At 34.9% G+C, this 12,369-nt stretch overlaps 1 protein-coding gene across 1 annotated transcript in view; it reads left to right on the forward strand.

Moving 5' to 3' along the window:
- The first annotated feature begins 904 nt into the window (after nucleotides 1-904).
- The window catches only part of Setx (probable helicase senataxin), a 322,325-nt gene continuing 310,860 nt past the window's right edge, over nucleotides 905-12,369 (forward strand). Inside the window, exons 1-2 of the mRNA XM_089589921.1 lie at nucleotides 905-1,121; nucleotides 1,438-1,551. Of these exons, the coding sequence (XP_089446047.1) occupies nucleotides 1,059-1,121; nucleotides 1,438-1,551 (177 nt within the window). The 5' untranslated portion in view covers nucleotides 905-1,058. The remainder of the gene's footprint in view (nucleotides 1,122-1,437; nucleotides 1,552-12,369) is intronic.

The raw sequence follows: 12,369 nt of genomic DNA on the forward strand, positions 1-12,369 counted from the left end.
AAGTCTCATGCCATCATAGAGATTACTCTATTAGGCTGCGTTAAGATGTAACGTCAATAGCAATTTGCAATCCATTTGAATGTACGGGTACGAGAGAGATGAAGGATCATCATAGAGATATAAGGATAGAGTGCGCTAGAGGCTAGAGGCTAGAGGCTGAATACCATAGAGATATAACTTATAAACTTATAAACTCTTATAAGACATAAGGGTTATTGGGTTCTTGGGTTATTGGGTTCTAGCGCACTCTATCCTTGTTTCTCTATGCTGAATACAGCGATACGGTAAAAGAAAGAGATGGTTGCCGAGTGTCCTCTCTGTCTCTTTCTACTCGAGCGCTGTGATTGGCTGATGCTCAAGAGGCCACAATAACCTATGTCAGTAACTGCCGCTGATGGCCCGAATACCCCCTTGAGCAGCAGCCATTTAGCCAATCACAGCGCTCAGCTAGAAAGAGATGGAGAGGACACTCGGCGACCATCTCTTTCTTTTACCGTATCGCTCCCCCTTACGTACATTAGTATAATTAGCGCACTCTATCCTTATATCTCTATGAGGATCATTCTTTTTCTTTTTTGCACTTCTGCATTTAAACTATTTAAACCATAGACATGTAAGAGATAGACTGCTCGTTCTTGTGTACGGCGCTGAAGAACAAGTAGAAGGAGACACAACACCAAAAGTGAATATGTCTCTCTCGCACATTGCCGAAGGTGGGAATGTGCGAGAGAGATAGATACCCACGATCGATTTTGTCTTCTACTTGTGCTTCAGCGCCGTACATAAGAACAAGCAGTCTATTTTCCTTATATATCTATGATGCATGCCGTAACGTAGAAAAAAGCAGCAGTCTAAATGTATTATATGACCACGGTTTTAAGTTTTGGTAAATGTTTTGCTCGAATGAAAACTGATCACTGATCTTAATGCCTCACTAAAAGGAGTGAACTCACAGTTAACTTCGATTATAAATAACCGCCACAACCGGGTTAAGCACATAGTACTGAACAAGTTTTGTTTTGTTCTGTGGACGTTAATTATCCGACACAGGAAAAAAGATGGAAATTGTCCTGGAGCGCATTGGTCCCAAGAAAGACATTATCGTTGTGAATAAAGAAATTGTAAGTGTAGACAATTTGAACACTTAAGCTATCAGTCCTTACAATACTTTCCGAGCCCTTTGTTTTTGCCGATTTTGTGAGGTTGTTACTAGGTCCAATATGGTTGATTTTTCTTCTGGACTTTAATTATGGAGAAATCTTCTAAATTAATAATGCTTGAGTTAAGAGAATTGTTTATTTTTTATTTTCTACTGCTTTTTATTTTTCGTTTTATTGAATTCTCTTCATGCATTAAAGTGTTAGCTAATTTTCTACTTGACAACATTATGTGATAGAATTTTGTTTTTTATCTTAGTAATGCAAATTATTGTTACAGTTTTCATGTGGACGAATGAAAGACAATGACATTATTTGTCTCAGTCTTCTGGTATCAAGGAAGCACTGCACTTTTTCTCGATTTCCCACTACTCTCTATGTCTCTGATTTAGGGGTGAGTTAACAATTTCATGCAGGGTATTTCATTTCATAATTTACGTTTTATTTTTTGAGGGCAGTGCATAAGGCTTCAGTAGCTTTAGTTGACTATGTATTGTAGATGGTAGACAGCACCACCGCATCTACAGAAAATAGCTGTTTTGTTACATCGATTTTTTGTGTACTTCTGAAATGCCGAACGCAACGACGTTTTGGTAGGTTGAAGAGTTACTCTTTACAAGTACAATGCCGTTTGAAAAATGGCAATATGTTAAAAAACCAGCCACGTTCACCTTTTTTGCGGAGGGATCATTTTTTGCTTCGTGCAGCGGTTTGCAAAAGTTTATAATCGATCGTCTTGAAATTTGGTGTGGATGTTAAGGGACACAAGACATACCTTGTATTCAATTTTCAAGTCGTAATATTTAAAGGAACGCGAATCATAGATTTTTAATAGAATGGTCCTAGGTAGCCCTTTTTTGCATATTGCAAAAAAATGGCTGGAACGATTTTATCCCACCGAAGCTAATTTTCTTCGTCTTGAAATTGCGCATCTTTTCTACCACCAATATAACTTTTTCGTACGACTCTCCAGTTTTTCTCTAGACGCGAAAAACTATTTTTGGCCACTATTAACATTTTTTTGGGCCGTTAGCTGATACAATTTTGAGTCTAAAACTATTTCGATTTTATTCTGAAAGCGCTTAACTACCACCCAGAATTTTTCGCGACAGAAGCAATTTTTCAAAAATAACCATGCTTTTTTCCTAATTTTATCATACTCACATGTAAAATTACAAGGGTGTACTTAGACAGCAACCAATAAGATTTTAAGGCTAAGTAAGAGCCATCTTAGTGGATTTAGGCGCGATATTTAAGCATGTACAACATTAGTTAATAAATATTTCTAGGTTGAGAGTTACTAAAAATTAGTTGAAAGTAAGAAAATTCAAGGGATGGTAAAAGAAATTATTTTTATAAAATAAACTAATTTATTAAACCATCATATAGAAAGTAAATTTAATTACGCTGTGGAATTAATTATGGTTATTAACGTATAAATTGAGTATGGTTATGTTGCCTTATATGCTAGACGTAGTATTAACTTAACTTTCTTTTAACAATTTGGAGTTACTTTTGATATTTAGTGAGGATTCGTTTGCCAGCTGAATCTTGTATAAGTTTTGATTAGAATAAGTGTTTCCTTTGGAATAGTATATTTCTGAGGAATGGACTAAATAGTTTGATTCAAAAACTTTTTAAAAAATTCCAGGCTTTTTACAAAAATGTATTGTTCCATGAAATTCTTCAATCGCTAAATTCATAAAAGAGTTGATTCAAGAAAATGAACGGAATTTATTATTTCATGTTAAAATGGAAACAAATAAATGTACATGAACGTAGAGACAAATATTTCAAAATTTTTTTATTAATATTTATGGAATAACTAGAGTTTGTAAATAATATTACGTACTCAATCCTCTGCATTGACGTACATCATTCAAAAAATTGTAATACTTTGCTATATCTAAAGAATTTTGCTTAGGCATATATACTACTTTTTTGTCAATAATCTTTATTTTTTTAATTCTCAAATCAGAAAGTGTCCGTGTAGAGATTCCTTGTGCACATTTTCTTAAAACACAATTTTTTCCTTTTGAGTTTTTTGAGCCAGTAATTTTCGCAGCCAAGCAAATACACTTATTTGTCTTTAAAGCAACTTTTCTCAAAGTGCAGTCAACATATCCTAGCTATTATTTTATTTACATTAAAGTCATTTTTTTTTCTGTATTATAAAAATTTCCTTCCTAATTATACATTATACATTAGTAAACAAACCGTTTTTAAGGTTAACATCCTTCTCACAAGCTTTTATCCATTTCAAAGCTGTCGTATAATAACGTGAAAGTGGAAGCAGTACAAACTTTCTGGTACTGTCACTATTATACATATGTACAACCTTTTGCGCTGCACACAAACATGTTTTAGTAATTTAAAGGGACAAAGAATGAATGTGTTATGACTTACACTTTGAATTTTGTTGCAAAACGCATTTACCAACATGGCGTTTATTTGGCCTCAAATCTGATTGTTTGATCAGAGAATACAGAAACACGTCCGTTCCCTTAATGTATAGGTCAGGCTAGGCCTAGCCTAGACTTGTTTTTACTTTTAACGTTAGTACTGCACCAATCAGGGAGATGGTGTTAGGGTGACTGCTATCAAGTAAACTCATGAGGAATCGTCCTTGGAGATAAAGATCTTGATACTGGAAAGTAACGAGAGACTTTAGTATAAGGTCAATTAGTCTTTATTAAGGTGCTGCTTAAGTACAACGACTGCATAGCAGAGCAGGCGCAGAGGGACTGACGTCCGAGCATAGTCTGTCTCGTAAGAAAAACTACTCTCACTCTTCCTACCTATCGGTGGTGAAATACCTTACAAACTTACGATCTTAACGTCATTTCTCTCATAGGTATAGTACTAACGTTCAAAGTAAAAACAAGAAGTCTAGGCCTACTCCGACATTCTATACATAAACGTGTTTCTATATTCTCTGATTTGATTCTGATAAAACAAAGTGCGTCTATTCAGCACATCCTTGTACTGTTATATCATAAAGCAGACAAGAATATATAGATGCTACATACGAAGAGGAAGGACTCGATATATGTATGTGTGTATAGAGTCGATTTTTTTGTGTCTCTAGTAACTCTGCCCAGTAAGTCGGAGATCACTTGACTTATTTACTAGGATACTTTTCGGATATCCAACAGCCAATTTTTTCTAATAAAATTACGTGATCTTTAACTTTCTTGGCAGTTACTAGAGACACTATGCAAATGAACACCCCTCTAGTATGCCTTATTTTTTAAATCTCTATGGTGAAACATATTCTGATGATTTACAGGATCACTAATGTACACCCAGCATCATTGCCGTCAAGTGGTAATCTAATCAGCTTTGAAGTTGTGATAACAATATTTACGTAAGCCCCTCATGAATAATCAAGCAAAACATCACTCCGAAAGACAAAAAAAACAAATTGCTTATTTTCTGTACCTCAGTTTGACTACAAAAGGGACAGGTATTTGCATACACTTCCTATTCATGACAATTTACGTCTTAAATGAATTGTGGTTCCCACCGAAGTGTGAAGAAGATAACATTAAACATTTATGTATGCTTCAGTCACTTTCGCAGAGAAGATTATATACAGAGTAAACGTTAATCTTCTAAAATGAAGTGAAATATATTTGATTGGAAACATTAAGGACTTGTGGTGTAGTTAGTTTTAATTTTATGTTTAGATTCCACGTATACCCATTGTTTTTACTTATCGTATTATCTCTAACTATCACCTACCTTGTTTTTTTTTTCCGTAATAACCGTTCTTTTTCTTCAAATGTGTGAGCCTTTCGTGTGGTCCCCTTTCAAAGTTCCCCTCAGACGACTCGGTCATACATCCTACTAGGTAATATTTATAGGGCGCAGCGATTGTCTCAAGTACACTCCAGCTATTATCAAGTTTAATAAAAAGATATTATCAGGTAAATTATCTAACTCGCTGTATCTACCCTTTGAAAAACCGATAGTGGCTTTACCCAATGAGCTATCCAGATGTTGGCTTTCTTTCGAAAAGGAAGCCCCTGGAGGTCCAGACATCACCAGAAAAATAGTCTGTTGGTTTCACAAAGCAGATGAAATATTTTTTGGCATCCCGTGTAGTCATTCCATCGGAAAAGACCGAGAAAAAAATCTCGGTAATTTTCGATGGGATTTGAACCCACGACCCTTTGAGTTTTTCCGGCTAGGAGACTAACATGCTAACCATCGAAACTCTAGTTTCAATTATATATCCTAGACAATTATATATTATAGACGACCATGTGAGTGCGTCGGTGGTGCTTTGAAGCGACTTACTGCTAGGGCCAGTTTTCAAAAAGTGAACAAACCTAGTTATACACACAAAGAGTTGTTTTATTTGGTAACAAAAGCTCTAGTGAATGTAACTTGCCGTTGTTCAACAAATTATGAGTAAGAAGAAGAAGACAAACTATTATCATCGTGTTTTCAGAAAGCTATTATAATTAAAGTCACTTTAAAGTATCGTTGTATAATTCCGGTCTCTGTTTAAGGGAGTTCTATCGGTTACAGAATTAACAATAAGAAAAGATGAAAATTTATCTACAAATAAATGGTCATGAAAATGGTACTGTCAAAATTTGAAGGCATGAGGATTCCTAGAAGCCGAGTTATTAATATTTATATTCAGGTAATTTTTACATGTAAGTTTACAGGCCTGTCGTCTTTTTAAGCACTTCTATTACATTCACCTCGCTTATTGATAATGAACTTTAGATTAAAATTTTATTAATGATGAATAAATATCTAATAATCGTATTGAATTTTATGGAACATCTTGAGGGTCCTTTTGAAAGAAGAAATTAATTATTAAGCGTGGTATAAACTACAAAAGCTTCTGTTTACACAGGTTAGTGAGAAAGACAGACGACATACCAAACTGTAGAGCGTCGCGTGGACTATAGCGAGGGATTGAACCTCCTTAATAATTGTAACTGAAGCAATTCTCTTTGTATAAAAAAAAGTATTGTGAAAATTTTCAAGAGTTAGAAATATTAATATTTAATGTACACTTAAAATACTAATAAATTCTAAGAGTTTCAACGACTTAGTTGTTAGCGTGCTAGCCTCCTAAGCGGAGAAATTCGAGGGGTCGTGAGTTCGAATCTTGTCAAAAATTAGCAAGATTAAAAATCTCTGATTTCTTTCATAGTCCATCGCCCGAAGGATTTTTCTATCTTAAGTTGTCCAGTAAAGAAAAAATTGGTCGTTTACTTATAGAATTCCCCCAAAAATACGAGAAAAATAGTTTTGTCCCAATCAAAAGTTGGCTTCATTAATTAATTAAGCAATTTTTGAAAAAATTCCAATTTTTCATTTAGTGTTGCGTAGGATTCTATTTAGGGTGCTCACGAAGTAAATAGTCGAGGAACTAGTATCAACGTCTTTATTTTTGCAAGAACGAAAGAAGAGCGCGTCGCATGTGTACGACCTTCGTCCTAGCCGGTTCCAGCCAGAAAACCTCCTTTCAGCATCCTATCTGCTTAAGCCTCCGCTCTCTCCCACTACAATCATTCGTAATAGGCTCCAGAAAGAGGGGGCGCACTTACGTGTAGCTATGATATCGTAGGTAACACGTCCGAGGCCGCGCCGCTATTGTCCGATGGCGATTTCCTTTTTAATTTGTATGTTTGTCTTTGAGTAATGTTCGTGTAATGTTGTTTGTGTTGTATGTGAGATTTCTAACATAGGAGTAAAAAGGTGGAGAGAAAAAAAACCCTGTCCTTGTTCCTCCTTTACACAAATTCGCTAAATTATTTTTTTTGTGTAAACATTTATTGTTTTTGTTCACGCTCTTCTCCCTTTATAACATAGTGCAGTATTGTAAAATTTTTATTTATAAATTCATAGAGTGTAATAATCTTAAAGTTATTTCTAGTAGTTGTTAACTAATTATTTAATCCTACTGTAAGTTATTGATGTTAAATTTGTAAAATATGACATTACAGTATGTTGTAATGTATTGTATAATATTACTTATTCTCCTACTGTTGGTTCTATCATTATTTTAATGTTTTTATTAGTGTTATTGTTACAATTGGCTGCGCTACAAGCCTATTAGATAGTTTTACATAATGCGTTTTTTGTTCGTAAATATGGTAACTAAATTATAATATACGAATTTAACTTAGATCTATGTATGTGTACATAATTTAATTAATTTTTTTTTTACATCCTCTTATGCGCGAGGACGTTGCATATTGTTAGCTGCCGAAGGTGCACCTCTGACCGCTACGTGTACTTGGTTTTGCGACGCGACTGGTCTTTGTATGGTCTGTAGCATTATCGCCTTCACTTCCGGACTGTTTCTTCTACCTGTAAGCATTCTAGCCAAATTGAGTATTAAGGGCCCCCCCCCATTTTAGGAACCCGAACGACCCCGCTGCCACGCCTAAAGCTATTTCTGCAGCCATCCACGCGTACTCTTCCCAGTTGAGAAATTTTTTTTCCGTTTGACCTACTTCGTATACTCTTTGAACTATGTCCTCTAGTTTAATACAGATCTTTAATTTATCTTCGGGACCGTGTTCTTGGCTACTGAGCTCCTGTAGTCCGTCTCTTTCTATTACTATTTTTATTAGGTTCAGCAACTTGTCTCCTTCCGTTCCTTTCATCTGTGTTACCGTCGCTATTTCTGCTATTTTCCCTACTCTTTACTCTGTCGTTGTGCCCTCATCTCCTGGAACCCTCAGATCTGGCCTGAATTGACTTATTAATATTTCTGCCTTCGATATCGTTTTTAAGGCTGCTTCCTTGACTTGCTAAATAAATTATATCCGTTGCTGTTTCAAATTTCGCTGCTAGTTCATCGGCCAGCTGCTCGAATTCTTGAATTATCTCTGGCATTCAATCATATCCGCTTAACCAATCTGAAACTATTTCAAGCCCTTCTTTTTTTGCTTTTCCCGCTTTATCCTCGTATTTCTTTATTATTTGCAGTGTTTGTTCGTGATCACCGAACGCCGTGACTCTTATTTGTTCTTTGAGATATTTCGTTATATAGGTCGTACTTGTTAAATTTTATTCTGTCAACTCGTGTACCTTATCCTTGTTAGATTCCGATATCTGCCCCTGGAGTACCTGTCCTGTTTCTACTTGGCTGCGAACTTCCTGCCCTACTACTGCTCTGTACGCTGTTTCGACACCTTGCAGCGCTTTTATGGTCTTGTGAGTAGCCATTCTTATGCGCCTTCTGCAGTCGTCTTCTTTACTTATTGTTACTCTGCATTTCCATTCTACCTCCCTGCTTGCTTTCACAAATGCATCTGTTTCTCCGATTCTTTGATCCCAATCTATATACCATATGATTTTCCATGTACACGCAACTGATTGGGCTGGCCCCAGATTTTCCACGAATATCCCCGGATTTTTCTCGAATAGCTCTATTTCTCCCGGTTGCTTTCCTATCGGAGCGGCTTCCCACCTCAAACATATAATGGATGTTTTCCTATGATTTTCACATTTTTCTCATGCACATTTTTACTTTTTTTTTTTTTTTTTTTTTTTTTTTTTTTTTTTTTATATTGGTACATCATGTACCCAGGTAATTTAAACCGTTCGTTAATAATTTGTTAACCATACTTAATATTTTCTTAACCTTACTAATTTATAACGGAGAGAAAGAAGGGTATCAAAAGAAGGTTATTATGCTTTGATGTGCATATTACATACTAACACGCCTATATATGTATGATTTTCATTCGTTGAGCTCTATCCTATGTGGCTCCGATTTTGTTATCTTTCATACTTCTTCTTCTTCTTCTTATTATTATTATTATTATTATTATTATTATTATTATTATTACCTTTGTTCCTATGTATACTTCATTTCCATTCATGTCATACCACGCTTCACACATTCATCCGTTCGGTTAATTCCCGGTGAAGACGAGCGTGGAGATGTGGAGGGCAAAAAATTGTATTGTTCTGTAAAACAACCCTTTATACTTCGACACGGTATACTACGTTATCTTGTATTCCTTAATTCTCTGTTATTTCCCTTTCCTAAAGTGACTCATGTAAAGTGGGGGAGGACTTTCATAGGTGTGCGTGTATGGATTTGCTTTTTCTCGACCTTTCCGCTAAATCAGTTCACTTGACGCTTCCTTTCGCATTCGATCTCTTTAAGCACTCCTTGGCGAGTATGGCCGATTTTGACTAATTTTTGGCCCGCCTTATTGCGTTTTTCCGGCTTCCCCTAGATTGCTCGCGATCGATGGGTTTTACCGTTTCCGGTGGTGGGCAGTGTGGGCTGTTGATTGAGGCCTACCTCCAAGAGGAAGTGGTGTGTGTTACGCCGGGTTGCGGAAGTGTAAGTGAGACACTCGATTTCCACTTATTTACTTATATATATCTGTATACATACAAACATTTCCTCTCCACGTGTATGTGTTGTTGATGGGGTTGTAGGTCTCACGATTGTATGCGTGTTTCCAAGTTCCGGGTGTGGGATGGCCTCCCGGGCATAGTATCATCGTCCTTAATAGTCCGACCGCCCTTGCGCTAATATTCTGTAGTCAACATGGTTCGGTAAAATCCCGTTTGCCTTTGCTGCATATGTGGATCTTCGTGTTTTTTTTTTTTTTTTTTTTTTTTTTTTCCAGCTTGGCCTGAAGCTCATTGTTGACCTTTACGCGTTCTTCGCGGTACCGACACCTCTCCTTCTACCTTAGTGGCCTTCTGGCGCATCACCGCTGCCCATGCTGCAATATCCCCACTGAGGGGGTACTGGACTCTGTGAGGTACGATGTCCTGCCGAGCTGTCGTTCCTTGTAGTTGCGCGGGAAGCAGAGGGGCCTCTCGTCTTGTTCTCCGCTGGACGGGTGTTACGTCTACACTGCCACACCCTAGTAGAGGGTGCGTCGTATTCCCTGGCCGTCGGTTGTGGTTGCCATGGTACCTTCTTCGTGCTAGTTGCCGACGTCGCCTTGGAAGGGGTTCCCCACTACCCCCTTGATCGTCGACCAATCATCCAAATATGGTTATGTAGATTAAATCGAATAAGGCGCGTTATTACGCATTAAATATTAGTATTCTATGCATTTGATGCATAAAATACCAACCGATTTTTTTGAAACCTGATGTTTTTTTGGTATTAAAATAATGCTAATAATTACTGTTATTAATAAATTATTTGATAAATAAATGAATTATTTAAATAAACATATACAATCGAGTTGCAGAACGTATCAATGGTTTTCAAGGGCACTTATTTTGAATTCGACAAGCAAATTATGTTACAATGTCACATAGTTATATAAATATAGTAATTTATCGAACTATAATAAATAAATTATGTAAGATTATTATATATGTATATTTTAAGTTACATATCATTTTAATGGTTTTTAAGGGCGCTTATTTTGAATTTGATACACAAATAATGGCAAAATGTCATTAAATAATTATAAAAAATTCAAACAAAAATTGTATTGATTGGCTATATAATTGCAAGAAGATAAGTAAGAAAAAAAATAATTCGAAAAAATTTTATGTACAGAAATTAAATTCAAAAAAATTTAAACAAAATGCAATAACAAACAATTTAAAATATTAATAAAAAGGTATAAAACAAAAATAAAAAAATTCCAAGAAAAAAAAATAAAAAAATAAATATGAAATGATGAAAAAAATGAAATGGAAAATAATATGGAAAGTAATTGAAAATTGAAATAAAAAAAGAGAATGAAATCAAAAAAGACATTAAAAAATGAAATAAAATGACAAAAAAATGGAAATAGAAATGAAATAAAAATACAGGAAATAAAATTAATAATAATGAAAAAAATGAAATGCATTAAAAAAAAAAATTGAAGAAAAAAAATTAAATAAAATTCGAAAAGACATAAAAATATACAGTAGAATGAAAGAAAAAAAGTGAAATAAAAAAGATTAAATAGAAAAACGAAAAAAAAAAAAAATAAAAAAAAAAAAGGAAATAAAAAAAAAGATACAAATGAAAAGAAACAAACCAGGGGTATAAATGAGTCGTGGGACCCACGGTAAGAACGAAGTTCTTTAAACGTGAGATGATTATAAAGACCCACAATTTCTCAGCTTTCAAGGGGGTCGCCAGACCCATAGAAAAAACAAAGCTCTATAAAATTAAATACTGCATTCACGTAGTTCACTAAAACAAAAACTTTTAAAAACGAATTAAAAAAAAAATAAGAAAATTAGTTCAGTACTCACGATAGTTGAACTTCGTGAGTACTGTATTTATGCATGACGTACATGAATGCAGTACTTATTTTTATAGAGCTTCGTTTTTCCTATGTGTCTGGCGACCCCCTTGTAATCTGAGAAATCGTGTGTCTTTATAATCATCTCATGTTTAAAGAACTTCGTTCTTACCATGGGTCCCATGACCCATTTATACCCCCTGGTTTGTTTCTTTTCATTTGTATTTTTTTTTTAAATTTCCTTTTTTTTAATTTTCATTTTTATATTTAATTTCATTTTTTTCATTCCTTCTTTTATTTCTTTTTTTTTTCATTCCATTGTATATTTTCATGTCTTTTTTAATTTCATTCAATTTTTTTGTCATATTTCATTTCATTATTTTTTTTTCTTTAATTCTTTTTTTTAATGCATTTCGTTTTTTTCATTATTTCAAATTTTATTTTCTGTATTTTTATTTTATTTCCTTTTCCATATTTTTTTTGATTTTATTTCATTTTTTAATGTCTTTTCTGATTTCATTCCTTTTTTTCTTATTTCACCTTTAATTATTTTTTTTTTAGGTGCAACGTTTCACCGGTGGGGGCTTTGTTCTCACCACGCTGGTCACTACCGATCATTCTCTTGGCTACGATAACTGTATTCAGCGTTTACAAACGTTACAGCTGGGAGATACTTCGGTAGGAATTTCGAGGGAAGTTGGTTTAGGTCATGGGCGTAGGAGACGACGTGAAACAGGAAAGGTGAGCCACTCATGTGGTTGCTGTAAGGGTCGTGGCTGCCATTAGTCCACACGAAGAAGGAAAAAAAAAAAAGAAAATTCGTCTTTATCCATCTCGTTATTTTTTTCCCCTATATCCCCCACTCGTCTCCATTTGCTTCCTTTTTTTTCCACACATATATATGGGCAAATCCACAAAACCTTCAATTTTCGTGATTTCAAGTTCTTATCCAAATATTTCGTAAGAAGGCTTCTTCATATCTTAAATGAAAATTTCTTACTGTTATT

This window comes from Copidosoma floridanum, unplaced genomic scaffold (genome assembly GCF_036245765.1).
Source record: "Copidosoma floridanum isolate Cflo_tuat_1 unplaced genomic scaffold, Cflo_Japanese_pri ptg000010l, whole genome shotgun sequence".
Taxonomy (NCBI): domain Eukaryota; kingdom Metazoa; phylum Arthropoda; class Insecta; order Hymenoptera; family Encyrtidae; genus Copidosoma; species Copidosoma floridanum.